The 22,038-nt window shown below is 36.3% G+C and overlaps 1 protein-coding gene across 12 annotated transcripts in view; it reads right to left on the bottom strand.

Moving 5' to 3' along the window:
- arhgap15 (Rho GTPase activating protein 15) overlaps positions 1–22,038 on the bottom strand; it is an 84,077-nt gene that overhangs the window by 2,177 nt on the left and 59,862 nt on the right. For all 12 annotated transcript variants that reach the window (XM_079619881.1, XM_079619890.1, XM_079619885.1 and 9 more), the window contains 7 exons: positions 17,966–18,064; positions 17,584–17,722; positions 15,112–15,234; positions 12,962–13,060; positions 12,781–12,858; positions 12,312–12,446; positions 4,554–4,659 (listed from right to left, as the gene is read on the bottom strand). In XM_079619881.1, coding sequence (XP_079476007.1) covers positions 4,554–4,659; positions 12,312–12,446; positions 12,781–12,858; positions 12,962–13,060; positions 15,112–15,234; positions 17,584–17,722; positions 17,966–18,064 — 779 coding nt within the window. The remainder of the gene's footprint in view (positions 1–4,553; positions 4,660–12,311; positions 12,447–12,780; positions 12,859–12,961; positions 13,061–15,111; positions 15,235–17,583; positions 17,723–17,965; positions 18,065–22,038) is intronic.

Genomic DNA, 22,038 nt, shown 5'->3' with positions numbered 1-22,038 from the left:
ATATGAAGCTTTTTGTTGAACCTTTTAGTGTTTTTTTGCTAATTATGCCACTGTGACACCACTATATACATGACCCCACCCCCCCACCTTCACATTCATCCCTGCTATCAGTAATGCCAGATCGATTAAAATCATGATAGAAGCTTAATTACAGTCATTATCATTTTCAATTACAGTATCACATATTGGGAAGTGCAATACAAAGACGCTTTCTATCAAAAAAAAAAAAAAAAAAAAGAATAAAAAAAACCCTGCTCTTTAGCCTGTAAACACAATATCATCAAAGAGAGCCATGTAAAGGAAATGACTTGTCTTGAGTGGCATAATTAAATATGATATATCTAAATTATATAACATGCACAAAAATGTTAGTAAAATAAAAAAAACATAAGCGTACATTTGAAAAAAAAACATGTTTTTTCATTTGTAAACATGTCAATGTATGTATATATATATATTTTTTTTTCTACTACAATAATATATGATAACATTGTATATATGTCTATAAATTATTATTATTATTAAAATAAGATTGTATTAACAATGTCTATCACCCAAAATTACCTTAGCAGCCTGCATACAAACAAAAACATGTATAAAATAAAATCTATAAAAAAAACATTTTTATATTTCTGTTTCTCTGTCGGTGTGTGTACCTGGTATTCCCTGTGTTATGGGGAACAAATGTCCCCACACGAATAGTAATACCAGTAATTTTTGACCTTCTGTGGACATTTTTTGGTCCCCATGAAGAAAACAGCTTAAGTAATACAGAATAATTTTTTTTAGGAAATATAAAAATGCAGAACATTTTCTGTGAGTGTTGTGTTTAGGATTAGGGGAAAAAATATACAGTTTGTACAGTAGAAAAATCATTACGTCTATGGAATGTCCCCATAAAATATGCAAACCAATATGTGTGTATGTGTGTGTGTTTATAATATACCCCATAATCATTTTAAAACAAAATCTTGTGTTCAAATAATGTCTATAATCTACTTATCCCCAGATATGTAAGAGAATGTATATTTGTACACCTCATCCAAATGAACACTTAAAGTAAAGAAATTTGTTGATTTGGAAAAGGGAAGGATGCAATCTGGTCCTCAGTATCTGGGTATTTATGGCAAAATGCGCTCATTAAACCATCAGCTGACTTGGAGCCCAGTGAAGTTGCTCTGGTGTCTGGGTAAGGGCCAGGCTGTGGGCAGCTTGACCGGAGGTGACTGCGTTACGCTTGGTTGAATCTGACAAATCATTGATATCCCGTACATAAGCCGACGTGTATGGCTCAAGATGCCAATGGTTATTAATTAGCATCTCGTTTGCAAGCGGGGCATGACAGGAAATGGAGGATAGCGCACAATGCCGTCATTCCCCGCCTAGGAGGCCAGTGCTAATTGGGTCAGCCTAACTGGCTCCTGAAGAATCATGGGACGAATAATAAATTGAGGTGGGGTGGGGGTTACAGAATCGCTCCAAGCTTTAAACTGTGTCATTTTCGTGGTATAAGACGACGGCATTGACTGAACTACTAAAAGAAAGGCTCGCTATTATCAGGGGGACACATTGACTTTGATTTTCCACTTACAATATTCAGATTTTTTTTTTATTTACTGTTTTTCATCATTCTTATTTCTTGTCTGCCCGATAAAAGGTAATAAATTGCTGTGCATATACTGTTGTTGTGGATATCAAAATTTGCACAGCAGCACTTCTCTTCAATCTAATTTAAGAAACACCAAACATAGATGAGAAGAATTTTTTTTTTCTTGGCTTTCCTGATCAGAGGTTTCTCCAGGTTTATTTCCCAGCACAAAGGCAAACGGAACCTTGAATTACTAACAAAAAACAAAACCTGTGGCCTTTTAAATCACTTGTGGTAAACGGGAAATATGAGCGGTGGTGACAAAACCACCCACAAAAAATGGCATAAATAGCACTACTGAGCAAGTGTACTGTTGAGAAAATCTGGTTGCCTTGACCACATCATCACAATGCGAGCACACAACTGGTTATTGAATCCAGGCTCCATGGACCAAAAAAAAAAAAAAAAAAGAACATTGGTTCCATGCGGGCATAGAAAGCGCCCACAACAAAGAGCTTTTGACTTTCACCACTTTTTAGATGAGCCAAGTCAGCGCAAAATATAACCTACAAAGGCATGACAGTAGGAGTTCAGAGAGACGCTTCAGTTAACTATACCTGTTTTAGAGGAGAAAGACAGGAAGTGTAGAGGCGAAAAGTGACATTTGAGCAGATATTGAGTAACAGCTGCCAAAGTTGCTTGACAAAACAAGCTAATTATGTATGCATCATTATCAATACTATTTTATGCATTTGTACCATAAGTTGCATGGCACCTACAACCTCTTTGTTCTTTCTTCATCTTACTCCAGACTACATTTGTCTTAGAAGATACAGATACAACACACACTTTAACCTAATTCACTGTGACCACACATTCCTTGCCTTTATTCATGGGAAAGTCATCCTGATATTTAGAGAGGGAAAGCAGTAGACAGAAACAAGTATGACTTAAGTGAGAATATAAAATAAACAGAACCACATCACTTGGCCAGGGTGTGGTGCCCACAAAGCAAAGCACTGTGCTTTGGATTCGAAGCACTTTATTGCTCTAATAGTGAGAGAAAGGAGCAGCGAGAACGTCGCTGTGGAGAAGGAACAGACTTGGTGGCACTACAGGGATTTTCAGTGTCACCACAAGTTCCACTGTAACAGCTTTTTAGTAAGCCGAATAAAAGCTGAATGAATTTTCTAATGCCGCCATTCAGTGAATTTATGGTAATGCTTTACCCTCGTGCCCGTGTGTAGATTTGACTACAGATTTAGAAACGCTGCAAAACCAACAGTGATTCCCAACTATGGGGGTGCAGTACTTTGTTGAGGTTAGAGGGGCAGCTTGTGTAGATTTACATTCACAGTGAAATATATGTTTACATATACCATCTGTAAAGACTACAAACTACAAATTGCAACAACAAAAAACCCTGCAAATTGCAAAGAAATGCAAGTTCAATACAAATCTGCAGTAATTAAAATATATAAAAGTACTACAACTACTACTAATAATAATAGTATAATATAATATAATAACAACCTTGATAGAGTTGTGGGAGTAAATAACACAAAAAAGCTCAAAACACATTTACAATGATGACATATAATAATAATAATCCATATTAAATGTTAAACATTGAGAATAATGTTTAAAAGTAACATAATAAATACACTTTTTTTTTTCATTAGCTGTGGCACATGCATTTGTAAAACTCATGACCAATACTGTAGAAGAGGAGGCAGTAGGTTTGTGTTGAAGCATGTTAACCATAAATAAAATAAATAAATAAAAATCATCAAGCTATATCATGGAATGCAGACCTAGTTTTCTTCAGCACATTTTCAGACTCTCCGAATATCACGTTTCCAGTCTAGAAATCGACTGTCGTTCATTGAGTGTCTCTCTCTCAGTCACACATTAGTGTTTTCTGATTGGGAGACCTGGCATGGGCAACCCAACAGACTTTAGCACTAGTGCCAAAGGGCATGTTCCATTGGGGGAAGGGAGGAGGGGGGCGCTCATCAATCTGAGATGAGTCCTGTGGCCCTCCTGTGCAGGGTGGTAAATGTGCAGAAGGGTAAAGTGGGATAGAACACCCCTCCTGGGAGATGGAGACTAGCCATATGGCCTTCTGGCTGTGCCAGTAGCGCTATCATGGACAAGGACTTGAGCGTTGACACAGACACACACACACACATACACACACATTATGGTTCATATTAAGTCCTCTGTTCATGTTGCATCCTGTTTAGTGAGGCCTTTCATAGAAGGTTTTCAGATTGGGCATTATTGTTGGTCTCACTGGAAAAAAAACTACTGAATGAAGAGAATGTCTTTGTAATTTATGGTAAAAACAGTACGTTCCTTTTATAGTCTAGCCTGGTTTTGGTCAGTTAGTGTTGCAGAGCAGACACAACCTGTGATTGGTAACTTGGTAGATAGTCCTCAAAGGGATTATTCACCCAAAAATGAAAATAAAATCCTTATTTACTTAATATAGAAAATCTGTCACTATTTCCTTCACGAAGAAAGCCTAGCTAGGCCATTAGATAGCTAGAGTGTCATGTAAATGTCAGAATGTAGACATGCAAAAAAGAAAAAAAGAAATGCCTAATGAGAGCTCATATGTTGAGACGTACAAAGAAACGAAGTATTTTTTTATTGAGCTTGACAATTATTAGTGAAAGGAGTGCAAGGTTTCACACCACAGAAGTTTGTGAAAAGTTTGCACAAACTTTCTGAAGCTATCAACAGATATCAATAAAGCTCAGATAATTAAAACCGACACAGAGCAAAATACAAAGATCTCACAATTGAACACAAATGGTCAATTTATTGTGTCAAATTTCTTACTCGTGACTTTCAACAAGAAAACTATCAACGTAGATGGTATCCAGCCACCTAAAATGATTCAGAGGCCCCTAAAAAGTCCTGTGGGACCTACTATTTAGTGTTATGGATGGAGACATACCTCCTCAGGTGGTGGAAGAGCAGTTTCATGGTGTTGTGGTTGGGTTTGGGGAGTTGATGGATCAGTTTCTTCATGGCTTGAACCTTCTGTGTGGGCTCCTTAATTTCTGTTGGCAAGAAAAAGATGATGAAATGTTTTGATTCGAGTATTGCTCCTTCATTTGAACCTCTAGGTTCAGAGAGAAGTTAATGTCTTTTCCATCACTTTTTCATTAACATAGCTCATCTAACATCAAAATTTTCCCTAATACTGGACCATTATCCCCCTCTCTATTAATTATATAGACATGCTCGAGAAGGCCACATGCAGAATGTGTCCCATTCCAAAATGCTGACTTACCAGACAGCCAATATGTACAGTAATCGAATAGATTAGTCCATTTATCTGGTTATTTCTTCTTACTTTTGGTATGTTTAATTGTTCATTATGTCTGTTTTAATTTTCTTTCTAACGTATGTACAACATAATCCCTTTTTAAGCTGCCAAAAAGGAGCAATCAGCATTTAGTCAAACTGTGTTATGCAGTTATAACCTTATGTAGTTAAGAGGCTATGCAAATATATTTCGTATAATTGCACGGTTATCTGGCACTATTACACTCCTCAGCAAAACTATTTTGATTATGCAATCAGTATTTCATGGATGGATGAAATTAAAGATGTTCTAGAAAAATAGTCCTGTCCATCTGTAAAGTCAAAGCGTATACACCCCTATAATGGCGTGGTTTTGCAGGCAGGTTTTCAAGTTTCCGACATGAAAGCCCATGCGAATGGTGCTAATGGTCCGCAATAGTCCACGTCCATTAAAAGCTGTTATGCTGTAACACAAGCTGTAACCGGTGACCTCCTGACCCCGCTGCTCTTTACATGTCAGATGGCTGATGACCTCATGGCAAACTCCTGAGAGGCACCAACCTGTGCGCTGACTGTTCTACATCACAGTCAGTACCTGACCTTTGACACTTTGAAGTTCTCTAAATCCATTATGATGGATATAGTAATGTAGCTGATTGTATTATTTCAAACACTGTTGATGTGAAGAAGATTGTATGGTAAAATAAGTAAAAGGGTAATTTATTGTTGACAAGAATCTGTAGGATTAGAGGGTATTTTAATAATTGAATCGATGCTTTTGATCAATATCATTATGGAACCTGAGCAGATGTTGAAATGGAGCTTTTACGGGGCCACCTGTGTGCACTCCAAACTCCCTCAGGTCAAATTTCACCGGAACGGATTTGTTTAAAAGAGTATTAACGGACCTCCAAGATTATAAGTCACAAGTTTATATACACTACCATTCACAAATTTGAGGTCGGTAAGATTTGTAATGTTTTGGGGAAAAAAGTCTCATATGATTACAGAGGCTGCATGTATTTGATAAAAATACAGTAAAAAAATAATACAATTTTAAAATAACGGTTTTCTATTTTACTATATATATTCCTGTGATGGCAATTAAGTCATTACTCCAGTTTTCAGTGTCACATGATCCTCCAGAAATCAATCTAATATGCTGATTTGGGGCTCAAGAAACATTACTTACTATTATCAACATTGTAAAACAGTTGTGCAGCTTAATATTTTTGTGAAAACTTATTTATTTTCATTATTCTTTGATAAATAGAAAGTAAAAAATCAACAGCATTTATTTGAAATAGAAATATTTTGTAACAATCTAAAAGTCCTTACGGTCACATTTGATCAATTTAATATGTCCTTATTATTTGTTTTGAAAGTCATATTTTAAAAAATTATTTCTGACCACAAACTTTTGAATCCTTTGCATATACGGTACATCAAGTACACCAAACAATTGTATTCTGTGACACATTTTGATTAATTAATATTTTCATACTTAAGATATTCATATAGAATGCTTACAAATTCTTTTAAATGGCGTTTTCACAAAAATTGGCTCACACCATCAATTTAAACATGCATACAGGCATCTACAATATACTGTTGACATTCATATTATACTTTTCACATGGGAGAGAAAGTTTTAATGCTGACCAAAGATGTTTTAAAGCATGCATTTTATTATAGCTACCCATTAAGGTTAAAAATGCACCATCAAATGATACTGTGCCTAGTGCAACTCTATTGATTAAATATCATAATAATAGAAACTTGCAAAGCTGTAAATCAATTATGCATGTCTACACATTTTGAAAAGAGCAAAATCTTCCTCCCTCTAAGAAAGCATCACTGGTTATTCCTACTGAGGATGGCTAACAGCTACACCATGCTATTCATGGGATGTGCTATGGAAGGGAGCTGGCAGTAGTTATGCCCCCAGTCTACTGTACTGCCCAGGATGCCCCCTGGGCACTAATGGAGCAGATGTCTCCGTGTATACACCGCGCTGGCACAGGCTCGGCGAGCAGATGCCCCTGTCAGATGCCAGGTCTGTCAATTGAGCACAGACAGAGACCATGTTCTAGGACAGAGAGTGAATCTCTGACCCGCTCCTCTAGGTACCACTAGCAGAGGGACACGGTTTTGTACTTTTCGTTTATGGAGTAAGTTACAACGTTAGGCCTCGCAATCATGCAAATGATGATTATTATCTAAATAATAATGTTTTAAAACAGTATTTTTAATGTCAAGGCCACATAATTAGTGAAACAATGTGTGTTATGAACTAGAAATCCTCACTACAGTTTATATCAACATTCAGTCATTACTTTATTTAAGCAATATCCTTTTTTTATGACTTTCTCTTCAAGCATTATCTCAGTGGAGGCCGTTAGCTTTCTTTTGGCTTTGACACTGCATGGCAGTCGGCCTGTAAAATATTTAATCTAGTCATTATTGCTGGCATTATTGCTGTCATTAATTACTTTGCCTTTGGTGGCTAGCATATTGGAGATGGTCCCTTGTCCTGTATTTTGGACAGATGGTGGGACAGTGTCATTAATATAAAACACGTTCAAAATGCCTACACCCTAAATCAGCATGAATTCACCATGGTAAGCATTACACTTACAGTGTTCTGATCAAAGGGGATTACTCATGTTTTGATGAAGGCATGCAGTGGGCATTCTTAGATCAAATCCATTATGCATGCATTTTATTTTTATAAAGCTATTGTGAAAGTACAGGCACACAAACTTATGTTTAAAAACTCGAATATAATAATATAATACCATATCATATAACAAATACAATTACAATTTAGTATGCATTTTAATAATACAAAATTATATGAAAAAAAAAACACAAAAGGTGCAAGGATTAATATATATATATATTCTAATTTAAAAAAATAGTGCACATTTAGCTTTTTTTTTGTGCATACATTTTTGCATTAATACAGAACTAAAAAATTTTTTTTAAACAATCGTTATCATTAGTAATTGCAGGCGAATTTGTTTTTCTGTTGTTAAATGACAAAACAGGATGTCACTTTTTGATATTATATTTCAGATGAAACATTTTTTAAGTACCCATGGCTGCACAAATGTGCCATTGCAGTGTAAACTCTATAAATCAAACTGAGAGCATCATTGTTTTGTGAAAAGAGCTGATGTACAGTAAAGAATAGATGTACTTTTGGTTACAAAAATCTGTGAATATAATCCAATTACAAACAATGAGACCATCTTTACTGCAGTACAGCTTTGCTTCTCAGGATAAGCCCATCTGCGAGCTTTGTCTGCGGGCTTCTTTAAGCCCCGTCAAGGCAAATATTAGCACACTGCAAATAGTCCTGCAGGTTATGATTAAGATTTTAAATGTATCCCAATTGAATACTTTGCTTTATGAATAACAAAGTCTTAGAGGATCGGCGCTGTAATTTATTAAACATGAAAAACTTCTTGATGAAATATAGAGACTGGGAAGAGATTTATGCGTTTGAAAATATTTCTGCATGCTAGCTTTGCATGGCAATGAGGCCACGTTGCACAAATGAGGAAAGCTGCATAGAATGTAAAGACTTGTGATTCACAGGCTGGAGTTTGAACTGTCAGCTGAAAGAGCATAACATCAGAATAGGCAAACAATTATGTTATGACAGATGTACTGTCTAACGCAGCTCTGATTGGTATTATTTCAGCACGTTTCATATAAAATAATGTTAAACGTCAAACTGGAAAATGTTACCATCTAGTTTTTTTTTTTTCAAATATGCAATTGGTCATCTTCAAATGTGATATAACGATACAGTCCATCTGAACGAACTTTCCAGATTACTACACAAACGTTGGATTGTGTGTGTGGGCCCGGAGAACAAAGCCACCATTTGTCAACAAGTATGTCTTCACTTTGTATAACAAGGCTAGCTTGTCTATTGGACAGGTGGCAGGACAATGTCGCTAAGATACCAGGCAATATGAATAATAGATTTAGTCCATCGTGAGCCAAGAGCTGGTGCCTGCCACATCCACAACAGGCACTGAGTGAAAGAATGGAAAATTAGGCCAACTGTTCACCTGAGGACCCTGGGAAGCCCAAATGTTGATTTGCGGGAGTGAGCACATATTGTGCATAAACATACATTGCAAGTGAGAAGATGAAATGTGCTCAGAGCTTCTCACAAATCGTGAGAGAAGGGGCCGTTTAAATGTTGGGTGTTAAGCCTGAAGATTACATATGAATAATTTGCCCAAACGTCCAATAAGCCTAAATGAGTTTGAGTTCCACAAAGACTTCCAGAAGCAGTCTGTGATTGGGCAGCTGTCCTAATTGAATGGATCCTTGTCCAAAGTACCGTTCCAGAGACCTTTAGTTAATACCACCCAAATAAAGGGCAGCCATGGTTAGAGAAGCTGTCCTCTTCTGACAGTGATGGACCAATACAGAAGACCTGAGCCACTCAAATATCAGCAGGATTCACTGAAATTGCTTGTCAGTGATCTGGAGAGATCAATGAAACAGGCTGTTGGACAGTTTCAGTAAATTAAATGCAAGACGAGCTGCAAGCTTCATTAAACCATTCCAATATTACAGACAGGGGAGGAGCTTAGTAACCTACATACTAGAAATCAAGACTTGGTGCCAGCAAGTTACATTTCCCAAGTGTACAGTGTAAACAGTCCTGTTCTACAGTAGTAGATTTGTCTCACATACTGTAAAAGGCAGCTAATACACACACACATATATATATATATACTTTTTTTGCATTTATATATATCTATATATAATTAATTATTATTTAACTGTAAAGGCCCTTGCACATTGAGTCCAAAATTCGCATCTGAAATTTTTGCACGTTAAAAAATAAATACGACCTCACGTTAAGTCAATCACATTTACACACTGCCTCCGAAACTTTCGTCCGTCATAAAAAAATACGGATCGGGTTCGATTTTCTGCGTTTTCGCATCTGTAGTAAGCATTTTGAATGGTGTTTTGACAATTCAGAGCCACCGAATCACAAATACCTAAAAACGCATATGAAAATTTCAGACTCAGTGTGCAAGGACCTTACCTTCTTGTTTTTTATTTTCTGCAAAAAGAGATCACAATACGTCAATGTTACTTCTGGTTCACTTGTCATACAGTACAAGGAATAGAAGGTTATTGTAATATATAAATTAACTCATTGCAATCCAGTAAAAAAAGTACATTTAAATTAGGTTACACTAATGATTTTTTTTAACCTATTCACAGTATACAGCACGACTAGTACAGTAAATGGTATTACCGCATACTCTGATTTGGTGAGACATGTTGCAGGTTGAACTAATTATACCTCCTGCTATTAGGGACCTTTTACAGTAATAATTAGTTGTCTAAACACTATCTGTAAGTGATCAGGCTCATCTTCTGATTAATTGGATACAAACAGTTTGCGGTGCTCTGGCCTACATGCGGCGCGAGTAAATATTTATTAGCAAATTACAACATCACCCCAGGCCTGTTCCCATTCTGTCTCACGCATATCTCCTTCCAGTGGGGATATTATAAGATGCAGTGCTAATAATGATAGCCCTGCGCTTATTACAGTGAGCGCACTGGCCTTTTAGTCCTTAGATCAAGGTTCTGAGAATATCAAATATTCATTGATTTAAACAAACTTGTGAAAACCAAACTACAATGCTAAAATAAAACAAGTATGCCGTTTATAGGTTGATTTCCCTAAACAGCGTAGACATACAGTAGTGAGTCTGTAGCACTAACAAAACATTGACGGGGAATTCTGGAAACCTGTGTGAAAACAATCATGATTTCTGGGATTCCGATTGGTCATGCTGACAGTGCAAAAAAAATAATATATACATTCAATTTGGAGGTGAGATCTAAATGGGTTACCTTCCAAAAGGTATGCTTTAAATTTGCTGTGTATCCTAAACCATGCCCCCCATGGGGCCACAAGGGAACGTTTTGAAGTCTAAAATTTTGAGAAAATGATTTTCGAAAAAATATTGTGAAGATAGATTGTTTTTGAAAGAAGTCACATATGCTCACCAAGGCTGCATTTATTTAATAACAAAATATATAGTAAGATCAGTAATATTATTACAATTTAAAATAATGTTTTTTCTCATTTTAATATATTTTAGAATTTAATTTACTCCTGTGATGGCAAAGCTGAATTTTCAGCATCATTACTCCAGTCTTTAGAGTCACATGATCCTTCAGAAATCAGTCTAATATGCTGATTTGCTGCTCTAGAAACATTTCTGATTATTATCAGTGTTGAAAACAGTTGCGCAGCTTAATATGATTGTGGAAAATGTGATACTTTTTTCAGGATTCTTTGATGGATAGAAAGGAAAACAATTTATTTGAAATAGAGATCTTATAAACATCCGATACTTTTGATCAAATAATGTCTCTTTGCTGAGTAAAAGTATTAATTTCTTCTTCTTTTTTTTAAAATACTGCCCCTAAACGTTTGAACGGTAGTGCAAGTCTTTATACATGAAAATATATACAGTAGCTATTTTATATATTTATTAGAAAGGGGGGTTGAGTGTGCTCTAAACTGATCTTCCGTCATTCCTGTTCACAGTGTTTAGGACCATAAAGCTGCAATTGTTCCTACAATGTTCTGAAATCTCTATTTGCTCTATACTTACTCTCTATTTACATGCCCATATACGGCTTAGTACATAGTTTATCGCCACTCTGTAGTTCACACGGCCACTAATCTGAAAGTGTTTGTTTTAAAACTAACAGGGCGTCAGAAAGCGAACAAGTCGTAAAACAAAAGTGCAGGACAAATGTTGTTTCAAGCACAAAGGTACATACATATATTTCAGAAGGTACGTGCCTTCCAGAAGGTAGATTGCCCAAGAGAAACACACTGGCGTCAGCTGGACGCTCGAGATGAGGCCCAGAGTTTGCTCTGTGCTGCTGGAGGGAGGTTACACGTGACACTAAGGCCGATCTGGTGACAGTTTCTGTCTGGACCACAGGCCCTGACTTTGCCCTCTGGCCTGAGAAATTCCCCCATTCCCCAAACAGGGAGTTTGAATGATCTCAGCACCTCCCTGTCAAAGAGCGACCCCTTTTGGCTGACAGATCTGCAAGAATGCGTCTAAGAGGGTCAATCCCAAATAACACAACTCAACCCAAGAGTGGCGAGCGGTTTAGCCATCCGTGGCTAAATTACAGTTAGGAGGAACTAAGCTGTAAACCATGAATAAGATATAACTTGATGTTGCCGTGGAATGCTTGAGCACATTTTGAGTATTCTGAAGTCTGGGAAAGGTAATTAATCATTCCTTGTAATACATTTTAAGGTTCTAATCCCAAATATTTATAACAATAACACTGATTTGATCGTATCGATTTCACTACTTACTAATGGCTTCCACAAACAAGTCAAAAAAGCGAAAGGGAAACAGGGGCTCTGGCAGTTCACGGAAAAACATCTTTAGCGCTCCGGTGATGACATGGATGTCCTCCCATTGGCTGTCGCCCAAGTCAAGCTCCTCCTCTGGGGAAACAGAGAGACAGAGTCAGAGAAGCCAACAGAGAGAATTAAAACAACAGTCGTTTGATGAGGAAATTAAAAAATGCTAATCATTATGTCAATGTTAATACGCCCCTTGAGAGTCGAGCACATTGTCCTGCCTGCATTTCACTGCATATCAAACCACACTGAAAATCCTTATCAAACAATTTGTGGTGCCTATTACAAACTAACTAATTCATACCTTTCAGCTAAGCCTTTAGAACTAAAACAATAATATGTCATTTAGATGAACACTGATGCAACTGTTGGCCTTAAACCAAGCACTGATAATAGATAATTACAGAATTAAACTCACCTTGGTCAACTAGGAAGCGTAGTTTCTGGATAACTGCCAAATTGCCACTCACCCTGTATATCCCATCAGCCTCCAGGCCTGTGAGGACGGGGTAAAGACATCTGTCTGTTAGTCAGCCAGGCATGTGATAAAAACAACATCCATTTTTTTTGTTTTTAAGGATCATTTTTTTGAGCCATACCTCGTTTTTCTACTTCGTCCACACACAACTTGACAAATCTGGGCACAGTGGTCCTTTCTCTCTCGCACAGGGTCAACATGTGACATCCAAACACTCGGTCTATGGAAAAATGTGTCAGTGAGAGAATATTTACAAATGTACAGTATAATGCTAAAGTAGGATTTTGCACTTTGTATTACAGTGTCCATGTCACAGGTGTTCATATATTAATATAAAAACTATCATTACTGTTATCAATAAAGTCACCTTTATGTATATAGTGATTTGGCTTAAGTAAGTTCAGTGATGGTTAATTGATGTTATGTATTAAAAAAATATTAGTTAATTTATCAATACAGCCGCTCTGGAGAAAACAGTGATGCCATCGTCCATCTCAGTTCAGTTCTCATACAATGGTGTCAATGCAGGCAGATCAATAATATTGTTAAATATTAAGTGTCCACAACTAAGCAAGCCAAAAGCCAAAGACGACAGAGGTGACCGTGGAAAGGAACCAAAACTTGAAAAAAAAAAAAAAAAACGAACATAACTAACTAAACGAATAATTAATAACATAATTAATGTAATTATTATTATTTATAATAATAATAATAATATAAATACAATAATAAATTTAACATTATTAATAAAGTAACATTTACAATAATCATTATAATTAATGTTATTTTTAATTATGATAGTAACAATAGATATATAGATTCAATGTATTTATTTAGTACTATTTGAAAAACAACAACAGCATTATTATTATTAATTATTATTATTAGAACTGTCAATTTAATGTGTTAATTTGGCACAATTAATTATGAAAAATAATGCATTAAATTTAACTTGGCATCTTAAAATTGTGTCACTCACTCATTGTGCAAGACTCACAATATATTGACTTTGCATTGTCTTTTCAATTATTTACTCGCCTGCCACCACAATGTCTTAAATTATCTTAATTTTGGGGCTTTTTCAATAAATATCTAAAAAGTATCTGTGCTTAATTAATCAGCATATCATGTAATTAATTAGATGTTTAAAAAAATAAATTATTGACAGCTGCAGATAATAGCAATGAGTAATTACAAGCTGCTTCGAAACTAATTGCAGATTACGAGGTGCAATATATACGAGCAATATAATGTAAAGTGTGACCCAGGAATTTCACAGATGAAATGCATAGTGAAATGTTTTGGGGCAGTCATATTTCAAAGATCAGAATGCTCCATAATGAGCACAACTACAGTTGTAAGCGTAGAGGTGTAAATGTCCTCATCATTTGGCTTTTTGAGTTCATATAGGACCGGGCGAGTTGTCCCAGAGGCTTCTGGAACATCAAAGATGTCCTGCTCTCATTTCGGCACCCGCGAGGAATGGGGGGAAGTGGCGATGTGCTAAATGCATAAATGACTGCAAGCAAGCCACCTTTGCATACAAATGCGCATTCAGAACTTTCCTAGAGAAATATCTGGCAGGAGGGGCATTTCTACATAAATTACTATTAAAAAGCATCGGTACAATATGGAACGTTCCTAATTTCAGACGGTTGTTTAGCGGGCTAGCTCGCCTTGGAGCTCTGCCAGCGATAGCTGTGTTAGGAGCCACCTGCGCTACTCTGTTAATCCCACAGTAGTTTTATTCATTCCCTTAATATTGTCCTCTTTGATCTACCATTTACCCCCACAGATACTACATTAAAGGGTCTTTTTGACACCAGAAGAAATTAAAGATATCATTACCTTTATCCGAGAGTTCCAAGTATGCTTAAAATATCCTTTAATGTTATGTTTGGTGCATGCCATGAATAAAATAAATTAGTTACAGTCTTTAAGAATTCGCATCAGGGATTGCTTGTTGAACTGGAATAATGTGTAAATGAAAAAGACTGTCTTGCTACCTTTTTTTTTTAAACTGGGTCACAGTTGTGTTTAATATGGAAACCATATGGGAGCCAAAATAAACGAATGTCCTAAGATTGCACATTCGTATGTCATCACGTAATATGTAACCTGCAATTGTGTAGCATGTAATTATGACTATTAACTGGGCTACAACTGGGCAGAGTTGTTAAATGAATTAGTAAAAAATGTTGGATTTTTGAAACTGATAGTTGGCAATGAGCATCACATTAATGTGTGGAGCGCACATGTCAAATCTTTCACCTTTAATAAGGCCTTTTTCCTGTAGCGTTTTCATGGAGGGCCGTCTGGAGATGAACTTCTTCAGTCTGTTCTTAACTCCATTCTTGTCCGCGCTGTCTGAGGCGCTGTAATTCAGCTTGAACACTGTGCGGGGGATCAGAGGAGACACAGGAACAATGCTGTCACTGAACACTCGCCACATTCTTTTGAGGCTGTCTTTGTGCAAGTCCTCCTCATGCAAATAAGACTGTCTCCTTTCTCTACATTGTTCATAAGCACACCAGAAAAGCTCCTTCTGTTGAAATATTCTCCAGTGTACGTGAATATCTCATTTCACAGCATTTATTTATTGATTCCGGCCAATGTTAGTGTCAATATTACACCATCTTGACAAGTCCAGTGATTAGTATGTGACTAGTGAGCGTTCGGAGCTACTGCCCAGTATTCGGTACAGTACTAAATTAATTCTCTTTGATACTCATTCAGGGCAGAAAATGCTGCAATTACCAATGACAGAAGCGCTTGGAGAGTGTCAAATAGCTTGTAATTTATAATAATGATTGACAGCGAGCAGACTGAATCCATCTTACTCAACATCCCACTGGAGTTCCAAACAGTCGTATATATTGTCTGAAATTCAGCTTCTGTTGCTCTGTCTCATTTGGTAAATGATGAGATGAGATGTGGTAACGTGTCTGCATTTTATTATAGTTGTCATGTCATTCCAGACGCGGATGTTCTTGTTACAGTAACCTAACTGCATTTGGTCAAGGTGCTGCTGTGCTTCCTGTTCAGAATCTGACCTTAGTCGCACAGAGAAGGAAGTGATTAAAAAATGAATCGTAAGAATGAATCGTGCAAAATCATGTTCAGGTCACATTTCACCCCCAAATCAAAAGGAAAATAGGAAATTTTATTTTGCTTAAAAATAACGGAGCCTTTTTTTAAGGACCATTATGATTTTTATATGGTAGCATGACAAAGTATTGATTAATTACAATTAAAGGGGACATATGTTGGATCTAAAAGGAACATTATTTTGTGTATTTGGTTTAATGCAGTGTTTATGCAGATTTAGGTTAAAAAAGGTCATTATTTTACACATAATGTACATTATTGTTTCTCCTCTATGCCCGCCTTTCTGAAACACGTACATTTTTACTAAGCTCATCGTTAAAAGCGCGGTGTGCTCTTATTGGCTAGCGATCCAGTGCATTGTGATTGGCCCAAAAACAGAAATGTCACGTCCCTTACCATATTTGAAACATCAGCCCCCAAAGCAATAATGATAGGTGATAATGTTGGTACTACTACCTTATCAATTCGAGCCCAAATCTGAACCGGAAAATGCAGATGACCAAGCAGATCGATCAACTTTGCCTGCGTGACTGGACCAGATCGTATCAGATTGGTAAGGTTTTATTTTCATTGGGGACATAATTACTGATTATGATGACTTATACGCTGTCTTTTTACGCCTCTCGCCGCGCTACGGGTGTGAGAACACTATGTAAACATAAATGTCTGCATTTGTGATCGTAAAAATGGCAAGCAAGCGCTACTCTACTGCTCAAAACTCACGATTGAATAGTCAAATTATTAAAATATGAAAACATACTTACAGGCTGTGTCTGTAAATTAGAAGCACCAGACTGTACTTGCAAAGATGGAATTGCCCTACTTTTTAAAATCAGCCTTTGTGCACAGCCGGCCTTGTACTCTCCCCGGTTCTGGATACAATCCTCCGAAATGTTAGTTGTACAACACGGAAAAGTGTTTTCTAATTCTGTCCTCTTTTGGAAGGCCAAACAAAGTAGTTTGGCTTTCACAACGAAAAACACAGTGTGTGGCGCCGGCGGCAACAATAATCAAAAACGAGAATAAAAGTTACACCTTCTTTCTTTGCGTATACATTTGGGTGGTGTTATGAAACTCTGCCCCCACACACTGACGTAGATTTGTGAGGGCGTGTTTGAATGAAGCATTTTAGGAAGACGTGGCTGAGCCTCAACTTTTATAAATAATATATTTTTAGGTTTGACACTTTGAGCTTTGTATCTCTGCAGAACAGCTACATAACACACTAAAAACATTTTTTTTTTTACTGAAAATGTGTATATTCTCATTAGATTCTTGTTTTTGTGAAATCATTTTTAACTATCTAAATACTAATTAACATAAGTGAAAAAAAAACATAAATAATAATATATATAACAGTATTGAGAACAGCTTAATTGTCATGAAAATAAATACTAATAAATAAAATAAAAAATTCTTTGGATTTTGGGGTAAAATATGACCTAAATTTCTTTTGGAGAAATAAAGTCTTTGAACAGACTGTCATCTGTACTGCTATCTCATTAATGTGGATATTAAACAGTGGTGAAGCGAGGCTGCAACCCCGACACACTCACGGTTTCTGAACTCTCTGTGCTGATTGCCAGTTATCACCTCTCTCACTCTTTCACACACTCACACACAAGTGTTACTCACTGATGGAGCGTCTGTGTTCAGACTTGGTCTCTTTTGGTTTAGGTTTGGTGGCTTCACAGGTTCCTCTGGGCAAGCATTCTGTACTGTTGGATCTGTTTAGGGCCGCTCTACCACAGCTCTTGCCTCCAGCTCCACTCGACTAAACCACAACATCATATAAAAGATTCATCAGATAGATGCAGAAATAATATCAATAAAATATTGCTCATTTATACCAGTGTTAGATGCTTATCATTAGTGTATTTAACCATTTTTTTACCTATTCCAATTTTTTAAATATAGCCCTTCATATAAAGTATAGGTAAAGAGTCACTTCCCAGATCAGTCCATGTTAAAGTAAAAATGTGCAAAAAGCTATTTTGTCTTTTAAGAAATGACATACCAGACCGTCCACTGCTTTCTTGAGGGCATCATGCCATTTACAGATGGTTGGAAAGTGATCCGCCTGCAGCAAAAACTCCTGACCATTTAGGGTGGTTATCTGTTGGTAAAAGAGGGTTGAAATTAAAATTGAAAGAGTGGCATTCAAACAAATACAGCTGGCAAACTTTGTGTGAACAAGTTCTTTGTCTGCCATAACGGACCTGTGTATAAACGGAGTAATCAAACTGTATCACAATCCTAAAATTGAACAGAACAATTATTTTTGTAAATGTGTCTACCTTCTCCACACTATTGACGATTTTGCATATTTGGTTTTAAGCTAAATCTAAAATAGTATGATATTTTATTGCTGGCATTTTCTTATCTTTCTTCTGTGTAACCAAATAAATATTGGGTTTACATCAGAAGGAAAAAAGTATTTCAAAAGTTGGGGGCAGTATTTTTATTTTATTAAGAAATTAATACCTTTATTCAGAAAGGACACGTTAAATTGCACAGAAGTGACAGTAAAGACATTTATAATGATACAAAATATTTATATTTCAAATAAATGCTGTTCTTTTGAACTTTCTATTCATCAAAAACAAAACAAAACATTTAAATAATAAGAAATGTTTATTGAGCAACAAAATAGCATATTAGACTGATTTCTAAAGGATCATGTGACACTGAAGACTGGAGTAATGATGCTGAAAATTCAGCTTTACCATCACAGGAATAAATTACATTTTAAAATATATTAACATAGAAAACAGTTTTTTTAAGTAGCAATAATATTTCACAATATTACGGTTTTAAAGTGTTTTAACCTTGGTGAGCATAAGAGACTTATGAGAGAAATGTGGATTTGGTGAGCACAAGAGACTTACCAAGTCCAATCTTTTGAACGGTAAAGTATAATATAAATATATGATATATTATTTTTTATTTATTATTATTTATTTAAATTCCATTGTAAATCAATAATAAACATTATAGGAAAAAGTTAGATGAGAACTGAGAAATTTCAGATGACAAGTTATTAGTGTGATACCTGACTAAACATTAGACTTATTTCTCGAGACTGGCGTAACGTCACATGGCACAGTCGCATAGAATAAGTGGCATTCCCAGAAGAATGCAAGCAAACACCAACGCTAAGGTCAGAATTGTCAAATACCGTTGCACAGAAGAGATACTTGTTATTTTAAAGAGAGCTGACACTGCATATTTCTAAAAACCTAAAATCATTTTAGAGTGGTCAGTCTCTAAAAATACCAGGCCGGATCACAGAACACACCACAACCCCCTCCCCCCCACACACACAGTCACTACACATAGACGTCCAAAGTTTTCCCCGTTTAAAACAGACTTTTCTGACTTTGAGAGAGGGTGGCAGGGGGAATCACGCAGTCTCTTTGGGGATGGAGTGAATACAGAGGGAATGGTTAGGGGCACAATTCTTGTCAGAGTGTGTTTGCGATCCCTCTATTCTTCAGAGTGGAACATCCGAGAGAGCATGTTTGTTCTGAAGCTCCTTCTTTCCTGGAGGGTGCCTGCGGACATGACAGTAATAGTTTGGAGTGGGGTGGACTTGTTGGAATCCTCATTGGCGGTTTGAACGGGTGAAACAGACCCACTTTGATGAAGGATATTTGTGCTGCAGGTCATAAGAAACTTTCAGATGGCAGTTTCACATCTCTTTCTGGTTTTGCTCGTGCAGTATCAGTGATCCCCTTTTAATGCAGATTCGACAGATATTTTATACATGTGACACAACATTCTTTTCGGACATTCAAAATTAAATGAGCCACTGACGTATTGCCGTTCCACTTTGATTCAGAAGACAGCACTGATAATGTTTCACAACCCAGCACGCGATGTATCAAATAATTCAAATAGTATTTCAAAGCCAAACCAGCCTTAATAAATTCAACACCAAAGCTCGATTAAGTTAAACTGAAACACATTTTTTACGTCTTTCAAAATAGCACATCCTGTAAATCAAGCTGTTTCAAAACCAAACGTCACATTGGTCTTTGATTTCATGAAGATTATCTGAGAGCGTTAGCTGATGAGTCATGAGTTCTGTCCCCTGTTTCTAAAAAATTATAATCATCTTTCCAACTATCCATTGCTATATTCACCAATACCTCCCTGGAATCAAGCTCTCATAATTTATGCCATGTTTCATCTCTGCATGTGGTGCTGCCCATGGAAAAGAAGGGCCCATAGATATAATGCCAATATTTTTAGTATGTCCACATATTTCTATGGACATTTAATGCTGTTATGGGCAGCTTACACAACACATCTTGTACAATTCATACTGCAATATTTATGATTTTATTGCTGCACTGGGCTTAATGCTGTATATATTTTTCTAAAATCATATCTTTCTTCTCCTAACCGTGAACTCATATTTATTTTGTATTTAAATACCGTAGCTACATATTTTTTCTTCTTACTTTTTACAAATGCACTGACATTTCACTGTCTTTGCGTCACTGTGTATGTGAAATTAAACTTTCAACTTAAACTTGTTATTTTGTGCATTAAATATAAGCGAAAGTAACTCAATAGGACCATTACAGTGTAATATTACATAACATTGCAATTCTGTATTTAACATTGGCGAATTCATTAGAAAATCTCAGTGTTTTGTTACTGCCAGTAAAAATAGCCCTGGATAGCTAGACAACTTCTTATCAATGTTGTTAAAAATAACAACCACGACACAAAATAAATTTTTTTTTTAAAATGTTGTGAAAGAATATTATTGGTCAGGAAAAGTAGCTGATTGGAAAACTGGGACTAGTAGAAAGTTTGTGTTGTGTGAGTGGAAATAAGAAAGAGTACAACATATAAAAGCCCTATGCTTTTAATCACACTGTTTAATGAGGAGGAATTTGAATATCTGGGCTCTCACTTTGACTCTTCATTAATGTTTAATTATGCAGAGCAGTACAAAGACCAGAATGCCATTTGTGACTTAACATTTGTGTTTTGCTGTTAAATTAAACATTAATTTGAAAGCTACATAAAGACACAACTCAACTTTGAAGCGCATTAGATAGTAGGGTTAATTATCTCCAATTTTGCACAACTCCTGAGATGGGTCTGGGTTAGAGAGCTACTGGCTTCCCAGAGAAAACAAAAGCAAAATCAGAGGGAATGGAGGAAGATGCACTGCATTCCCCTGATGCTTTCTCACGCACAATGTTTAATTCAATGGCTTAGGCTGCATAGGCCGCATTAAAAATATTAATAACAACAATGACAGAAACAAAATCTTCGTAAAGTGTTTCACGAGTGGCAATGCTGTTTCTGTAACCGACATTCACCAGATTGCAATTTTAAATGAGCGAGCTATTCTCGTAAAGGATTGAACCATCAGTCGATTTGATTAAAATTGTGAGTTGTAATTTGCTAATACAAAAGCTTCCACAACTGAACAGCTGAATTGAAATCCAAAGTGAGAAATAACATAATAATGATCCATAAAAGCGACCAGGGGAAGATGTCACAAGAGCTTTTGTGTCAAAAGTACTGTTATACAATGTGTTTTCTCTAGCAGTGGTTTTGTAGGTTGGTTTGAATTAGGGTTCAAAACCCTCTTAAATTGAAAAAAAAAAGAAAAAAAAGGGAATTCTTTGTTTTTTTCTGGGCAATAACTATTTGTACTGAGGCGTTGTAAATCGTATGTTCTTGCTAAGAGAGCGTCATTTTGCTGCTCTAATCTCCTTTGTAATCTGCTGTCTGAATCTCAAATCCTTCCGTTCATCCCATGATTATTACAGAATATAAAGTATATTGTTTGAATACTGAAATTAACGCTCAATACAATGTAAGCAGCTTTGAGGGCAAGCAAATACCTTTCTTTCAACTCTCTTGCAAAGTGGTCTTAAGAAAAATATTGCGTGGTTGAAAGCTTAGAGGTGCAGTAATATATTTAATATCTACGTGCTTGAAACTACACAATGTCTATTTTCTACTAGACTCTTGTACTGTATATCACAGGAGTGGATTTTTCAACTTAAAGGTGACATTAAGGGTGTATTCGCAACTTTTTAGCATAAATCATTTACTACA

The sequence above is a fragment of the Phoxinus phoxinus genome (assembly GCF_949152265.1).
Source record: "Phoxinus phoxinus genome assembly, chromosome: 7".
In the NCBI taxonomy this organism is placed as follows: domain Eukaryota; kingdom Metazoa; phylum Chordata; class Actinopteri; order Cypriniformes; family Leuciscidae; genus Phoxinus; species Phoxinus phoxinus.
The sequence above is the reverse complement of the archived record's forward strand: the minus strand, read 5'-3'. Positions and strand labels throughout refer to the sequence as shown.